General features: G+C 36.2%; 1 protein-coding gene across 1 annotated transcript in view; it reads left to right on the forward strand.

Annotated features, from left to right (window-relative positions):
- Nucleotides 1-18726, forward strand: part of ATRNL1 (attractin like 1) — a 796918-nt gene that overhangs the window by 294816 nt on the left and 483376 nt on the right. Inside the window, exon 22 of the mRNA XM_035029745.1 lies at nucleotides 809-903. Within this exon, the coding sequence (XP_034885636.1) occupies nucleotides 809-903 (95 nt within the window). The remainder of the gene's footprint in view (nucleotides 1-808; nucleotides 904-18726) is intronic.

The raw sequence follows: 18726 nt of genomic DNA on the forward strand, positions 1-18726 counted from the left end.
AGGGCATAACATGAAAGGTATGTACCCGAAAAACAGAAGTCATCTCTATTTAAAATAATTTGAAATGTTTTTGTAAAGGTGGCAGTTTAACATTAATGAGTAATTCTTCACTCTTGTATACCATATGAAGCTACTCATGATATATAACACTCAAATGTTTCACCTTGGTTTCAACATTATACATGAACAAAATTAAAAATTATTTACCCTGATTTCTTTTTGTCAGTTGTTAATGAATTACTTCTGTAGAATGATGTTTATCACAGAGTCATTTTAAAATTGCTAAAGGTAAAAATTACCACAATAATAAAGGAACAAAGAAATGCATTATAGTATGTGATGAAACATTTATATATTTATTAAAGTTCAGGTTTTCAAGGAATTTTGGTTTTTTGAAAGTAGGGTACCAAAATGTCTGCCTGTCTATTTTTCTATCTACAGAATTTTAGCTGGAATCAAATGCACCAAAATGTTGCCTGTATTTTTCTCTAGTTGTGAGGTTATGGATGACTTTTTAGTTTCTTTTTACTTTTGTGTAGTTTCCAGAATATCTATTCTGTTTGTAGAACTTTTGTAATGACAACAGAAGTAATAAGTACAATTTTTAAAGAATTAGGACTTCTTCCATATCTGTATTTTGCTTTTTGTTGCTTGATGAGAAAGATATATATTTTGCCAGTCTTAAATGGGCCACTAATAATTAATTATAATTATTTTTAATACTCATATACAATATGTTTTCACCTAACTTTTGTTTATCAGTTTGTGAAAGTACATATCAGGATTGTATTTTTTTCCCTCCCCACAGACAGCCTTTTGATTGACTATCAGTTTACCTTCAGCTTATTACAGGAAGATGATCGCCACCATACTGCCATAAACTTCATAGCGAACCCAGAACAGGTGAGAAGATAATTTAACTTTTATAATATAATTATATTAATATCATGGGATACAATTTTTTTGTCATTTTTTATTGTAATTTTAACTGCTTCTCAGAATTACCACACTCTAGGGCTTTTGAAGAAAGACTAATCCTGTTAATTTTTTTCTTTTCATAAAACTTATGTATCCTTGTGATTCAGGGAGTTTGTGTGTTTGATATTTCCGATTCTGCCAACAGTCCTACAACTTAAATTATGTATTTGAATTATTTTTTCAGTCTCTTGACACTGTTTGTGCTTATAATTATGCTCTCAAACTGGGGGTAGCCTTATTTGAAAATAAAAACCATAAATTCAAAACATGCTATATTAAATATGTTCTTTTTCTTATACATTGTTATACAGTAGTAGATTTTTCACTGTCTTTTTTTAAAACCACTGGTTTATCTAAGTTAGATGCCTGCTGGCTTCTTTTTAAATCATTTTTATTGAGATATAATTGACATATTACATTGTATAAGTTTAAAGTATATATAACAAGTTGCTTTGATACATTTATATATTGCAATATTATTACTATGGTAGCATCAGCCAACACCTCTATTATGTCACATAATTATCATTTCTTTTTTGTGGTGGGAATAATTAAAATCTAGTCTCTTAGCAAATTTGAAGTATATAATACAGAATTGTTGTCTATGGTAACTATGCTGTGCATTTGATCTCTGGGACTTATTTATCTACTCGTTGCAAGTTTTTATCCTTAAACAACATCTCCCCAATTCCTTCCAGCCTCCAGCCCCAAGGGCTTTTATGAGTTTGGCTTTTCTAGATTCTACATATAAATGATATCATTACAAGTATTTGTCTTTCTTTGACTTATCTCATTTAGCATCATGGAATACTTGTTTCTTTAGGCAATTTACTGCATCAGTGATATAATTGTAAAACTCTATGAAGTTTAAAATGTATGAAAGATTAATTATAAGTCATCACAGGGAAAGGCTCAAAGTTTCTTTGGAAATAACACACATATATTCCTATCCATCTGAGACTTTATAAAGTTAAAAAGTCAAGGGAATGGAAATACCAACCGTACAGTTTATTTGGGTGGAATTTTAGTTCTATTGAAACTGAAAATAACTCTTTCAAAGTGAAGATGTTAAAAGAAATGAAGATGGTAATGTCTTTTTTGTTTATTGTGGTTAGAACACTTAATATGAGATCTACTCTCTTCACACATAGTTTTTAGGAGTATAATACAGTTTTATGAATTATAGGCACTGTGTTGTACAGAAGTAGACCTGATTCTTCTTGCATAGCTGAACCTTTATATCTTTTGAATAGTACCTCCTCATTACCCCACTCCCACCTCCACCCCCACCTCTGGCAATTACCAGTCTTTTCTCTGTATCTATGAGATCAGGGTTTTGTTTTGTTTAGATTACACAGATAAGTGAAATCATACAATAATTTGTCTTTCTCTGTCTGACCTATTTCACTTAGCATACTGCTCTCAAGATCTCTTCATGTTGTTGCAAGTAGCAAGATTTTCTTCTTTTTTATGGCAGAATACTATTCCATTGTATAAGCATACCACTATTTCTTTGTGTTTCATCCAGTGATGGACACTTATATTGCTTCCATATCTTGGGTATTGTATATTGTAATGAGCATGGAGTACATATATCTTTTTGAGGCAGTATTTTCATTTTCATTGGACAGATACCCAAAAGTAGAATTGTTGGATCATATGGGAGTTTTATTTTTAAACTTTTCCTAAATTTCCATATTCTTTTCCACACTGTCTGCACTAATTTACCTTTCCACCAATAGTACATAAGGGTCTCCTTTTTTTCACATCCTCACCAACACTTGTTATTTCTTGTCTTTTGGGCAATAGCCATTCTAACCCATATGAGGTGATATCTCATTATGGTTTTGATTTGCATTTCCTGATGAATAATGATGTTGAGTACCTTTTCTTGGCCATCAGTATGTTTTCATTAGAATAAGTCACAGGAATAAAAGATCCAACAGTACCTTTTCTTGGCCATCAGTATGTTTTCATTAGAATAAGTCACAGGAATAAAAGATCCAACAGAGGGAACACAGTCAGTGATCTTGTAATAGCATTGTACGGTGACAGAGGAAGCTGCACTTGTGAGTTCAGTGTATAGAGGTGTTGAATCACTATGTTACACACCTAAAGCTAATGTAACATTGTTTGTCAAACTATACTCAAAATTTTTTTTTAAAGTCTATTCACTCCTTTGTCCATTCTTTATTTTTATTTTTTTTAACTTTTTTCAAGTTTTAATTTAAATTCTGATTAGTTAACAAACAGTGTAGTGTTAGTTTCAGGTGTAGAATTTAGTGATTCAGCACTTACATACAGCACCCAGTGCTCGTCACAAGTGCCCTCCTAAGTACCCATCACCTATTTACTCCATTCCTCAGCCCACCTCCCCTCTAACAAACCTGTTTGTTCTCTATAGGTGAGTCAATTTTCTGCTTTGCCTCTCTCTCTTCCTGCCCCCACCCCCCAACCACATGTTCATCTGTTCTGTTTCTTAAATTCCACATGTGAGTGAAATCATGTGGTATTTTTCTTTCTCTGACTTATTTCGCTTAATATAATAATCTCTAGCTCCATCCACGTCATGGCAAATGGCAAGATTTCATTCTCTTTTATGGTTGAGTAATAATTCCATTGTGTATATATATGTACCACAACTTTTTTTTAATTTTAATTCTAGTATAGTTAACATCAAACATAACTGTTTTTTTATTATGTTATGTTAATCACCATACATTACATTATTAGTTTTTGATATAGTGTTCTACGATTCATTGTTTGCATATAACACCCAGTGCTCCATGCAGTGCGTGCCCTCTTTAAATTTTTTTTTTTTTTTTAAGATTTTATTTATTTGCGAGAGAGAGAATGAGAGACAGAGAGCATGAGAGGGAGGAGGGTCAGAGGGAGAAGCAGACTCCCTGCTGAGCAGGGAGCCCGATGCGGGACTCGATCCCGGGACTCCGGGATCATGACCTGAGCCGAAGGCAGTTGCCTAACCAACTGAGCCACCCAGGTGCCCCTTGCATGCCCTCTTTAATACCCATCACCAGGCTAACCCATCCTCCCACCCCCTCCCCTCTAGAACCCTCAGTTTGTTTCTCAGAGTCCATAGTCTCTCATGGTTTGTCTCCCCCTCCGATTTCCCCCCCTTGTACCACAACTTCTTTGTCATTCATCAATTGATGGACATTTGGGCTCTTTCAATTATTTGGCTGTTGTTGATAATGCTGTTATAAACATTGGGGTGCATGTGCCCCTTCAAATCACTATTTTTGTATCCTTTGGGTAAATACCTGGTAGTGCAATTGCTGGGTTGTAGGGTAGCTCTATTTTTAACTTTCTGAGGCACCTGCAAACTGTTTTCCAGAGTGGCTGCACCAATTTCCATTACCGCTAACAGTGTAAAAGTATTTCCTTTCTCCGCATTCTTGCGAACATCTGTTGTTTCCTGTATTGTTAATTTTAGCAATTCTGACAGGTATAAGATGATATCTCTAGTTTTGATTTGTGTTTCACTGATGATGAGTGATACTGAACATCTTTTCATGTGTCTATTAGCTATCTATATGTCTTTTTTGGAAAAATATCTATTCATGTCTTCTCATTTCGTGACTGGATTATTTGCTTTTTGGGTGTTGAGTTTGATAAGTTTGTTATGGATTTTAGATACTAACACTTTATCAGAGATGTCATTTGCAAATGTTTTCTCCCATGCAGTAAGTTGCTTTTAGTTCTGTTGATTGTTTCCTCTGCTATGCAGAAGCTTTTTATCTTTTTTTTTATTAGCAACATTCACTTTTATTTTTTATTTATTAACATATAATGTATTATTTATTTCAGGGGTACAGGTCTGTGATTCATCAGTATTACACAATTCACAGCGCTCACCATAGTACATACCCTCCCCAATGTCCATCACACAGCCACCCCATCCCTCCCACCCCCCTCCACTTCAACAACCCTCAGTTGATTTCCTGAGATTAAAAGTCTCTTATGGTTTGTGTCCCTCTCTGGTTTCATCTTGTTTCATTTTCCCCTCGCTTCCCCTATGACCCTCTCTCTTGTTTCTTGAATTCCTCATATCAGTGAGATCATATGATACTTGTCTTTCTCTGATTGCCTTATTTCCCTTAGCCTAATACCCTCTAGTTCCATCCAAGTCATTGCAAATGGCAAGATTTCATTTTTTTGATGGCTGCATAGTATTCCATTGTATATATATACCACATCTTCTTTATGCATTCATCTGTTGATAGACATCTAGGCTCTTTCCATAGTTTAGCTATTGTGGACATTGCTGCTATAAACACTGGGGTGCACGTACCCCTTCGGATCACTACATTTGTATCTTTAGGGTAAATACCCAGTAGTGCAATTGCTGGGTTGGAGGGTAGCTCTATTTTCAACTTTTTTTTTAAAAGATTTTTATTTATTTGACAGAGAGAGATACAGCGAGAGAGGGAACACAAGCAGGGGGAGTGGAGAGGGAGAAGCAGGCCTCCTGCCGAGCAGGGAGCCTGATGCGGGGCTCGATCCCAGGACCCTGAGATCATGACCTGAGCTGAAGGCTCAGGCCCAACGACTGAGCCACCCAGGCGCCCCTATTTTCAACTTTTTGAGGAACCTCCATACTGTTTTCCAGAGTGGCTGCACCAACTTACATTCCCACCAACAGTGTAGGAGGGTTACCCTTTCTCTGCATACTCACCAACATCTGTCATTTCCTGACTTGTTAATTTTAGCCATTCTGACTGGTGTGAGGTGGTATCTCACTGAGGTTTTGATTTGGATTTCCCTGATGCCGAGTGATGTTGAGCACTTTTTCATGTCTTTTGACCATTTGGATGTTTTCTTTGCAGAAATGTCTGTTCATGTCTTCTGCCCATTTCTTGATTGGATTCTTTGTTCTTTGGGTGTTGAGCTTGATAAGTTCTTTACAGATTTTGGATACTAGCCCTTTATCTGATATGTCACTTGCAAATATCTTCTCCCATTCATCGGGTATCTTTTGGTTTTGTTGACTGTTTCCTTTGCTGTGCAAAAGCTTTTTATCTTGATGAAGTCCCAATAGTTCATTTTGCCCTTGCTTCCCTTGCCCTTGGCGATGTTTCTAGGAAGAAGTTGGGGCAGCTGAGGTCAAAGAGGTTGCTGCCTGTGTTCTCCTCAAGGATTTTGTTGGGTTCCTGTCTCACATTTAGGTCATTCGTCCATTTTGAGTCTATTTTTGTGTGTGGTGTAAGGAAATGGTCCAGTTTCATTCTTCTGCATGTGGCTGTCCAATTTTCCCAACACCATTTGTTGAAGAGACTGTCTTTTTTCCATTAGACATTCTTTTCCTGGTTTGTCGAAGATTAGTTGACCATAGTGTTGAGGGTCCATTTCTGGGCTCTCTATTCTGTTCCATTGGTCTAAGGGTCTGTTTTTGTGCCAGTACCATACTGTCTTGATGATGACAGCTTTGTAATAGAGCTATATTAAATATTCAATAATATTTCAATATTCCTCTGGCTATTTGGGGTCTTTTCTGGTTCCATACAATTGTAGGATTATTTGTTCCATTTTGTTGAAAAAACTCAGTATTTTGATAGGGATTGCATTAAATGTGTAGATTGCTCTAGGTAGCATAGACATTTTCACAATATATTTTCTTCTAATCCATGAGCATGGAACATTTTCCATTTCTTTGTGCCTTCCTGAATTTCTTTCATGAGTATTCTATAGTTTTCTGAGTACAAATTCTTTGCCTCTTTGGTTAAATTTATTCCTAGGTATCTTATAGTTTTGGGTACAATTGTAAATGGGATTGACTCCCTAATTTCTCTTTCTTCTGTCTTACTGTTGGTGTATAGAAATGCCACTGATTTCTGTGTATTGATTTTATCTCCTGCCACATTACTGAATTCCTGTAGGAGTTCTAACAATTTTCAGGTGGAGTCTTTTGGGTTTTCCACATAAAGTATATCATCTGCAAAAAATGAGAGTTTCACTTCTTCTTTGCTGTTTCAGATGTCTTTTATTTCTTTTTGTTGTCTGATTTCTGAGGCTAGGACTTCTAATACTACCTTGAATAGCAGTGGTGATAGTGGACATCCCTGCCGTGTTCCTGACCTTAGGGGGAAAGCTCTCAGTGTTTCCCCATTGAGAATGATATTCACTGTGGGTTTTTCATAGATGGCTTTTATGATATTGAGATATGTACCCTCTATCCCTCTGAAGAATTTTAATCAAGAAAGGATGCTGTACTTTGTCAAATGCTTTTTCTACATCTATTGAGAGGATCATATTGTTCTTGTTCTTTCTTTTATTAATGTATTGTATCACATTGATTGATTTGCTGATGTTAAACCAACCTTGCAGCCCAGGAATAAATCCCACTTGGTCGTGATGAATAATCCTTTTAATGTACTGTTGGATCCTATTGGCTCATATTTTGGTGAGAATTTAGGCATCCATGTTCATTAGGGATATTGGTCTGTAGTTCTCCTTTTTGATGGAGTCTTTGTCTGGTTTTGGGATCAAGGTAATGCTGGCCTCATAAAATGACTTTGGAAGTTTTCCTTCCGTTTCTATTTTTTGGAACAGTTTCAGAAGAATAGGTATTAATTCTTCTTTAAATGTTTGTTAGAATTCCCCTGGGAAGGCATCTGGCCCTGGGCTTTTGTTTGTTGGGAGATTTTTGATTACAGCTTCAATTTCCTTGCTGATTATGGGTCTGTTCAGGTTTTCTATTTCTTCCTAGGTCAGTTTTGGTAGTTTATACATCTCTAGAAATGCATCCATTTCTTCCAGATTGTCTAATTTGCTGGCATATAGTTGCTCATAATATGTTCTTATAAGTGTTTGTATTTCTTTGGTGTTGGTTGAGATCCCTCCTCTTTCATTCATGATCTTATTTATTTGGGTCGCTTCTCTTTTCTTTTTGATAAGTCTGGCCAGGGGTTAAGCAATCTTATTAATTCTTTTAAAGAACGAGCTCCTAGTTTTGTTGATCTGTTCTACTATTCTCTTGGTTTCTATTTCACTGATTTCTGCTCTGATCTTTATTATTTCTCTTCTCCTGCTGGGTTTAGGCTTTATTTGCTGTTCTTTCTCCAGCTCCTTTAGGTGTAGGGTTAGGTTGTGTATTTGAGACCTTTCTTGTTTCTTGAGAAAGGCTTGTATTGCTATATACTTTCCTCTTAGGACTGCCTTTAGTGCGTCCCAAAGATTTTGAACAGTTGTGTTTTCATTTTCATTGGTTTCCATGAATTTTTTAAAATTCTTCTCTAATTTCCTGGTTTTGACCTATTCATTTTTTAGTAGGATGCTCTTTAGCCTCCATGTATTTGAGTTCTTTCCAACTTTCCTCTTGTGATTGAGCTCTAGTTTCAAAGCATTGTGGTCTGAAAATATGCAGGGAATGATCCCAGTCTTTTGGTACCAGTTGAGACCTGATTTGTGACCCAGGATGTGATCTATTCTGGAGAATGTTCCATGTGCACTAGAGAAGAATGTGTATTTGGTTGCTTTGGGATGGAATGTGCTGAATATATCTGTGAAGTCCATTTGGTCCAGTGTGTCATTTGAAGCCTTTATTTTCCTTTTGATCTTTTGCTTAGATGATCTGTCCATTTCAGTGAGGGGGGTGTTAAAGTCCCGTGCTATTATTATTATTGTTGATGTGTGTCTTTGCTTTTCTTATTAATTGGCTTATATAATTGGCTGCTCCCATGTTAGGGGCATAGATATTTACATTTGTTAGATCTTCTTGTTGGATAGACCCTTTAAGTAGGATATAGTGTCCTTCCTCATCTCTTATTACAGTCTTTGGTTTAAAATCTGATTTGTCTTATTTATGGATTGCCACCCCAGGTTTTTTTGGTGTCCATTAGTATGGTAAATGGTTTTCCACCCTCTCACTTTCAATCTGGGGGTGTCTTTGCGTCTAAAATGAGTCTCTTGGGGCGCCTGGGTGGCTCAGTTGGTTAAGCGGCTGCCTTCGGCTCAGGTCATGATCCTGGAGTCCCTGGATCGAGTCCCGCATCGGGCTCCCTGCTCGGCAGGAAGCCTGCTTCTCCCTCGACCCTCCCCGCTCTCATGTGCTCTCTGTCTCTCTCATTCTCTCTGTCTCAAATAAATAAATAAAATCTTTAAAAAAATAAAATAAAATAAAATAAAATGAGTCTCTTGCAGACAGCATATCGATGGGTCTTGTTTTTTAATCCAATCTGATAGCCTGTGTGTTTTGATTGGGGCATTTAGCCCATTTACATTCAGGGTAACTATTGAAAGGTAGGAATTTAGTGCCACTGTATTGCCTGTAAGGTGACTGTTACTGTACATTGTCTGTGTTCCTTTCTGGTCTATGTTGCTTTTAAGGTCTCTCTTTGCTTAGAGGACCCCTTTCAAGATTTCTTGTGGGGCTGGTTTCATGGTTGCAAATTCCTCTAGTTTTTGTTTGTCCTGGAAGCTTTTCATCTCTCCTTCTATTTTCAATGGTAGCCTAGCTGGATATAGTATTCTTGGCTGCATATTTTTCTCATTTAGTGCTCTGAAGATATCCTGCCAGTCCTTTCTGGCTTGCCAGGTCTCTGTGGATAGGTCTGTTGCCATTCTAATGTTTCTACCTTTGTATGTTTCATATCTCTTCTCCCGAGCTGCTTTCAGGATTTTTTCTTTGTCTCTGAGACTCTTAAGTTTTACTATTAGATGTCAGGGTGTTGTCCTATTTTTATTGATTTTGAGAGGGGTTCTATTTTTTTAAAAATTTAAATTCAATTAATTCATATATAGTGTATAATTTGTTTTAGAGGTAGAAGTCAGTGATTCATCAGTCTCATATAATATCCAGGGCTCATTACATGCCCTCCTTAATGCCCATAACCCAGTTACCCCATCCCCCACCCCCTTCCCCTGTAGCAACCCTCAGTTTGTTTCCCCTGATGAAGAGTCTCTTGGTTTGTCTCCCTCTCTGCTTTTATCTTGTTTTATTTTTCCCTCCCTTCCTCCCATGATCGTCTGTTTTGTTTCTTAAATTCCACATATGAATGAGATAGTATGGTAATTGTCTTTCTCTGATTGATATATTTCACTTAGCATTATATCCTCTAGTTCCATCTTCCTTGTTGCAACTGTCAAGATTTCATTTTTTTTTTTGACAGTTGAGTGATGTTCCATTGTGTATATCTATACCATATCTTCTTTATCCATTAATCTGTTGATGGACATCTGGGATCTTTCCATAGTTTGGCTTTTTTGGACATTGCTACTATAAACATTGGGGTGCAGGTGCCCCTTTGGATCACTACATTTGTATCTTTGGGGTAAATACCCAGTAGTGCAATTGCTGGGTTGTAGTGTAGCTCTATTTTCAACTTTTTGAGGAGCCTCCATACTGTTTTCCAGAGTGGCTGCACCAGCTTACATTCCCACCAACAGTGTAAGAGGGTTTCCCTTTCTCTGCATCCTCCCCAACATCTGTCACTTAATGAGTGGTTAACTTTAGCCATTCTGACTGGTGTGTGGTGGTATGTCACTGTGGTTTTGATTTGTATTTCCCTGATGCCAAGTGATGTTGAACATTTTTTCATGTATGTGTTAGCCATTTGTATGTCTTCTTTGGAGAAATATCTGTTCATGTCTTCTCCCCATTTCTTGATTGGATTATTTGTTCTTTGGGTGTTGAGTTTGATAAATTCTTTATAGATATTAGATACCAGCCCTTTATCGGATATGTCATTTGCAAATATCTTCTCCCATTCTGTCGGTGTCTTTTGGTTTTGTTGACTGTTTCCTTTGCTTTGCAAAAGCTTTTTATCTTGATGAAATCCAATAGTTCATTTTCATCCAGATATTAGCTAATAGGATCTAATAATACTTTAAAAGGATTATTCACCATGACCGAGTGGGATATATTCCTGAGTTACAAGAGTGATTGAACATCCTCAAATTAATCAATGCGATACTTTACATTAATAAAAGAAAGGACAAGAACCATATGATCTTCTCAATAGATGCATACAAAGTATTTGACAAAGTACGCATCCTTTCTTGATTAAAACTCCTCAAAGTGTAAGGATAGAGGGAACATATCTCAATATCATAAAAGCCATATACAAAGGCTCACAGTGAATATCATTCTCAATGGGGAAAAACTGGGAGCTTTTCCCTTGAGGTCAGGAACGTGGGAGGGGTGTCCACTCTCACCACTGTTGTTCAATATAGTACTAGAAGTCCTAGGCTCAGCAGTCAGACAACAGAAAGAAATAAAGTCATCTGAATTGACAAGGAAGAAGTCAAACTCTCACTTTTTGCAGATGACATGGTACTCTATGTGGAAAACCCAAAAGACTCCACCCCAAAATTGCTAGAACTCATAGAGGAATTCAGCAAAGTGGCAGGAGATAAAATCAATGCACAGAAATCAGTTGCATTTCTATACACTAACAACGAGACAGAACAAAGAGAAATTAAGGAGTCGATCCCATTTATAATTGTACCCAAAACCATAAGATACCTAGGAATAAATCTAACCAAAAAGGCAAAGTATCCATACTCTGAAAACTATAGAACATTCATGAAAGAAATTGATAAAGACTCAAAGAAATGGAAAAACGTTCCATGCTCATGGATTGGAAGAACAAATATTGTGAAAATGTCTATGCTACCTAGAGCAATCTATACATTCAATGCAATCCCTGTCAAAATACCATCAACTTTTTTAACAGAGCTGTAACAAATAATCTTAAAATTTGTGTGAAACCAGAAAAGACCCCAAATAGCCAAAGGAATGGTGAAAAAGAAAACCAAAGCTGGTGGCATCACAATTCCATATTTCAAGCTCTATTACAAAGCTGTAATTGTCAAGACAGTATGGTACGGGCACAAAAACAGATCCTTAGATTAATGGAACAGAATAGAGAACCCAGAAATGGACCCTCAACACTGTGGTCACTAATCTTTGACAAAACAGGAAAGAATGTCCAATGAAAAAAAGACAGTCTCTTCAACAAATGGTGTTGGGAAAATTGGATAGCCACATGCAGAAGAATGAAACTGGACCATTTCCTTACACCACACACAAAAATAGACTCAAAATGGTTGAAAGACCTTAATGTGACACAGGAGTCCATCAAAATCCTAAAGGAGAACACAGGCAGCAACCTCTTCGACCTCAGCCACAGCAACTTCTTCCTAGACATGTCTCCTACACAGTCTCTTTAATTTACTTAGTGTTCTGTTATATGTTTGCATCCCCCCAGAGTCATAGGTTAAATCCTAATGCTCAGTGTGATGATGGTATTTAGAGATGGGAGATTTGCAAGATAATTATGTCGTGAGAGTGGAGCCCTCATTAATGGGATTAAAAGAGGCCCTTGAGAGTTCCCTCACCTCCTTTTGCCATGTGAGGACACAGCAAGAAGAGGCTTGTCCATTAAGTAGGAAGTTGACCTCAACAGATACCAACTTTTTCAGCTCCTTTATCTTGGAAATCCCAGCCTCCAATTATGTGAGAAGTAAAATTCTGCTCTTTATAGCCACTCCCCCTGCCCTAGTCTATGATGTTTTCTTATAGCAGTCCTAGTGGACTAAGAAAATAAGGATCCAATTTCATTCTTTTTATGTAGATATCTAGTTTTCCCAACATCATTTTTTGAAGAGACTATCCTTTCCTCATTGTGTGTTCTTGGCATCCTTATTGAAGATTACTTAACCATATATGTGTGGTTTTATTTCTGGGCTCTCTATTTATTTTGCTGGACCATATGCCTATCTTTATGCAAGTACCCTATTTTTAATTACTATGACTTTGTAATGTATTTTGAAATCAAACAGTGTAATACCTCCAGTTTTGTTCTTTCTCAGGATTGTTTTGGCTTTTTGAGGCCTTATATGATTCTATATGTATTTTAAGATAATTTTTTTTATTTCTGTAAAAAATGCCACTAGGAATTTGATGAGATAATATTGAATTTATAGATTTCTTTAAGTAACATGGACATTTAAACAGTATTAAGTTTCCCAATCTGAGAACACAGGGTATCTTTTCATTATTTGTGTCTTCTTTCTTTTATCATTGTTGTATAATTTTCAATGTATATCTTTCAACTCCTTGGTTAAGTTTATTGGTATTTTCTTCTTTTTGATACTATTATAAATGGGATTGTTTTCTTTTCTTTTTTTTTTTTTTTAAGATTTTTATTTATTTATTAGATAGAGACAGCAAGAGAGGTAATACAAGCAGGGGGAGTGAGAGAGGGAGAAGCAGTCTTCCCGTGGAGCAGGGAGCCCAATGTGGGGCTCGATCCCAGGACCCTGGGATCATGACCTGAGCCGAAGGCAGACGCTTAACGACTGAACCACCCAGGCGCCCCTGGGATTGTTTTCTTAACATTCTTTTAACATAATTTACTGTTAGTGTATAGAAATAAAATTGATTTTTTAATGTTCATTTTGTATCCTGAAGCTTCACTGAATTTATTAGTTCTAACAGGCTTTGTGTGTGTGTGTGTGTGTGTGTGTGTATGTGTGAACACAGTGTTCAGGTTTTTCTACATATAAGATTATGTCATCTGCAAATACATATTAATATACATCTTCCTTTTTGACTTGGATGCCTTTATTTCTCTTACTTTATTGTTTTTGCTACGATCTCCAATACTTTGGTAAATAGAAGTGAGAGTTGGCATCCTTATCTTATTCCTGATCATAGAGGAAAGGCTTTGAATATTTCTATATTGAATATGATGTTTACTTGTCAATTATGGCCCTTAATTTATTGGGGTACATTCCTTTTGTAGCTCATTTGTTGAGAGTTTTTATCATGAAGGGTGATTAATTTTGCCAAATGCCTTTTCTGTATCGAGATGCTTATGATTTTTATTCTTCATTCTTTAAATGTAGTGTATCATATTAGTTGATTTATGTATGTTGATATCTTTTCATCCCCAGGATAAATCTTACTTTATCATGGTGAATGATCCTTTTAACGTACTGTTGAATTCAATTTGCTAGTATTTGTTGAGGATTTTTGCAACTGTATTCATCAGTGTTATTGGCCTAGAGGTTTTATTTCTTGTACAGTCATTGTCTGGCTTTGGTATCAGATTATTTCTGGCCTCATAGAATGAGTTGGGAAGTATTCCCTTCTCTGTAGTTTTTAGAAAGAATTTGAGAAGGATTGATATTAATTCTTTAAATGCTTGCTAGAATTAACCAGTGAAACCATTTGTTTTTGATTTTTTCTTTGTTGGGAGGTTTCTGATTACTGAAACTCCATGCATGTTATTGGTCTGTTCATATTTTCTATTTCTTCATGATTGTGTCTTGGTAATTTGTATAATTTTAAGAATTATTGATTTCGCTCAACATCGCTCGGCATCAGGGAAATCCAAATCAAAACCTCAATTAGATACCATCTCACACCAGTCAAAATGGCTAAAATTAACAAGTCAGGAAATGACAGATATTGGCGGGGATGCAGAGAAAGGGGAACCCTCCCTACACTGTTGGTAGGAATGCAAGCTGGTGCAGCCACTCTGGAAAACAGTATGGAGGTTCCTCAAAAAGTTGAAAATAGAGCTACCCTACAATCCAGCAATTGCACTACTGGGTATTTACCCCAAAGATACAAATGTAGTGATCTGAAGGGGTACGTGCACCCCAATGTTTATAGCAGCAATGTCCACAATAGCCAAAGTGTGGAAAGAGCCTTGATGTCCATCAACAGATGAATGGATAAAGAAGATGTGGTATATATATAGAATGGAATATTATGCAGCCATCAAAAGGAATGAAATCTTGCCATTTGCAACAACGTGCATGGAACTGGAGGTGTTATGTTGAGCGAAATAAGTCAATCAGAGAAGGACATGTATCATATGACCTCACTGATACGAGGAATTCTTAATCTCAGGAAACAAACTGAGGGTTGCCGGAGTGGTGGGGGGTGGGAGGGATGGGGTGGCTGGGTGATAGACATTGGGGAGGGTATGTGCTGTGGTGAGCACTGTGAATTGTGTAAGACTGTTGAATCACAGACCTGTACCTCTGAAACAAATAATACATTATATGTTAAAAAAAAAAAAGTAGATAGTAGGAAGGGTAAAATGAAGGGGGGCAATCGGAGGGGGAGACGAACCATGAGAGACTATGGACTCTGAGAAACAAACTGAGGGTTCTAGAGGGGAGGTGGTGAGAGGATGGGTTAGCCTGGTGATGGGTATTAAAGCACTGGGTGTTATACACAAACAATGAATCATGGAACACTACATCAAAAACTAATGATGTAATGTATGGTGATTAACATAACATAATAAAATTAAAAAAAAAGAATTACTGATTTTGTTTAAGTTATCCAGTTTGTTCATATATAATTAGTCTTATTAGTCTCTCTCAATCCTTTTTTTTCTGTAGCATAGATTGTAATGTTTCATTTATGATTTTACATTTTAAGTCTTCTCTCTTGTCTTAGTCTTGCTAAAGGTTGTGTTGATTTTGATTACTTTTTAAAAAAACAACTCGTATTTTCTTGAGTTTTCTCATTTTTTACTCTTATTTATCTCTGCATTAATCTTTAATATTTACTTTTTGGTAGCTTCGAACATAGTTTGTTCTGTTTTGAATTGAGGTGTAAAGTGAGGTTGTTTAGTTCAGAACTCTGTTTTTTTTTAAGATTTTATTTATTTATTTTTTTCAGACAGAGAGCATGGCAGGGGGGAAGGAGGAGCAGAGGGAGAGGGAGGAGCATACTGCCTGCTGAGCAGGGAGCCCAACGTGGGGCTGGATCCCTGGACCCTGGGATCATGACCTGAGCAGAAGGCAGACGTTTAACTGACTGAGCCACCCAGGCACCCTTGAGAGCTCTCTTCTTTTTTAATATAGGCATTTGTTAGTTTTAATTTTCTCTTTGTACCGGTTTTGTTGTATCCCATTAGTTTTGGTATATATTTTTTTCTTTTTATTTTGTCTCAAGATATTTTCTGATTTCCCCTTTGATTTCTTTTTTGATCCATTATTTCAGAAATGTGTTGTTAAATTTCTACATATTTTTTAACTTTCAAATTTTCCTCCTGCTACTGATTCCTAGTTTCATTCCATTGTGGTCAGAAAAGATAACTTATATGTTTTCAGTCTTCTTAAATTTGTTAAGACTTGTTTTGTGTCCTAACATATGATATATTTTGGAGTCTATCCCACACACATATGAACAGAATGTGGATTCTGATGCTGTTATGTGGAATTTTGTTTCTATGTGTGTTAAGCACATGTGTTTTGTAGTGTTGTTCAAGTCTGTGTTTTCCTTATTGATTTTCTCTTTGAATATTTTACCCATTGTTGAAAGTGGGGTATTGAAGTCCCTTACTATTATTCTTTTCCTTCTGTTCTTCCCTTCAGTTGTGTCAATGTTTGTTTCTATATTTAGGTGCTCTCATGGTGGGTACATATACATTTATCATGGGTATATCTTCCTGATTAATTGATCCACTTATCATTATATAATGTCCTTGTTTGTCTCTTGTTAAAGATTTTGATTTAAAGACTATTTTGTCTCATATAAGTGTAGCTACCTGTTCCTTCTTTTGTTTCTTATTTTCATGGAATATCTTTTTCAGTACCTTCACTTTTAGTCTAAAGTATCCTTAAATCTGAAATGAGTCTCTTAGATAGGATATTGTTGGGTGTTGTTATTGTTGTTTTCTTAATCCAGTTGTCCACTCTATGTATTTTGATTGGGGGTTTAATGGATTTATATTTAAAGTAATTATTGATAGGAGAGGACTTACTATTGCCATTTTGTTAATTGTTGTCTGTCTTATATTTTTTTTTGTTCCTCTTTTCTCCCTTGCTTTTATTGTGCTTTATTGATTTTTTTGTAGTGATATGCTTTGATTTCTTGCTCTTCTTCTTTTATCTTCTATATGTATTTTCTTTGTAGTTATCATGAGATTTACATACAATATGTTATAGTTACAGCAGTCTTTTTTAAGCTAAGAAAACAACTTCAATGATATACCAAAAGTCTATACTTTTACCTTTGTCTCCCCTCTCACTCTGTCATTGATGTAACAGTTTAGCTTTTTTTTTTTTTTTTTTTTTTTTTTTTTTTATGTAAAGCAGATCTAGTCGTGATGAGTTTCCTCAGCTTCTGTTTGTCTGGGAAAGTCTTTATGTCTCAATTTTTTAAAGAACAGTTTTACCAGGAATTGTATTCCTGGTCGGTATATTTTTTCTTTCAAAACTTTTAATGTGTCATCTCAGTCTCTTATGACCTTCAAAATTTCTGCTGAGAAATCCACTCCATAACCTTATAGGGCTCACTTGTATGTGATAAGTCACTTTGCTATTGGTGCTTTTAAAATTCTATCTTTGACTTATAACAATTTGATTTGATTTCTTTGGGTTCGTCTTCCTTCTGTTTTCTTCAGCTTCATAAATCTAGATTGCCTATACTTCTCAGATTTGGGACATTTTAGGCCATTATTTCTTTAAATAAGATTTCTGCCCCTTTCTTTCTCTTCTCTTACTGGGACTTTCATTATACACACACACATGCACACACACATATGTTTTTCTTGAAGCATTCCTTAAGTCCCCTAGTCTTTCTTCACTTTTTTCTTTCTCTTTTCTTTTGGCTTTCTTACTGTGTAACTTCAGATGATTTGCCTTTGAGTTCACTGGTTCTTTCTTCTGCTTGGTCAGGTTTGTTGTTGAGACTCTATATTGATTTTTTTTTTTCCACTTGCGTTATTGTATTCTTCTGTGGTTCTTGTTCATATATTGTTTTCTTGATTTCATTTACTTATCTTTCAGTGGTCTCTTATTACTCCCTTACTTCTTTAATATAATTATTTTGAGTTACTTGCCAGGCAATTCTAGAGCTCCATTTATTTAGGGTTAGTTACTGCAGATTTATTTTGTTTCTGTGGTTGTGTCATAGTTCTCTAATCCTTCACTTCCCTTGTAGCTTTGCATTGGTGTCTGTGCATTTGAAGAAACAACTACTTCTCCTAGTCTTTATGGATCAGCTTCAAAGGGAAAGATATTCATCAACCAGCCTCGCTAGAGATACTGGGAGCATCTGAAAATTTTTCTATGAATTATTATGTTCAACTCTTCCCTCCTTCCTAGGTTTGCATGTCTTCTCTGAATTTCAGAGAGTCATTTTGGGTATAGTGAGTTGTCTACATTTTCTCCTTGGGATGTGCACAGAAAATCCAGAGTGTTGAATGCACACCCCATTCTTTCTCCCTTCTGAAGGAGAAGTCTCAGGGTCCCAATGTTTGGGAGCCATGACAGCAGCAGTAAGACACCCACTTATTTTCTTTATTTTTAGCTGTTGTCTGATGTCTGAAGTATGTTTGTTCTGTTAGTGCTCTGGGTGGGTGAAACAGAAACAGATCCTTTGTGCAGTGCAATGAAAGGCCAGGGATGTTGGATATATGCTACACTCTCCCTTTTCCCTGAGGGAGAAGTCATAAGCTGAGATGATCTCTGCAATGCTGAGTGCTGCCCTGGGGCAAGGTCTGAAATGGATAAAGTGAAATTGCACTTTTTACCCATTATAATGTGGCTATTGTTGGTTTTGTATTAATCTTTGGTACTGCAACTTTTTAACTGGATTTTGATTTTCTCATAAAGGTATTTTGGTTCATATAACATTGTTAAAACAGTATTTTTATGGAGGATAAGGTTTGGCACTTCCTATTTCACCATCTTGCTGATGTCACTCCCTTTTGCTCTATTTTTTATTATATATTAATCTACCTTATAATCCATATC

This window comes from Mirounga leonina, unplaced genomic scaffold, assembly GCF_011800145.1.
Source record: "Mirounga leonina isolate KUSES-001 unplaced genomic scaffold, KU_Mleo_1.0 Mir_114, whole genome shotgun sequence".
NCBI classification, from domain to species: Eukaryota; Metazoa; Chordata; class Mammalia; order Carnivora; family Phocidae; genus Mirounga; species Mirounga leonina.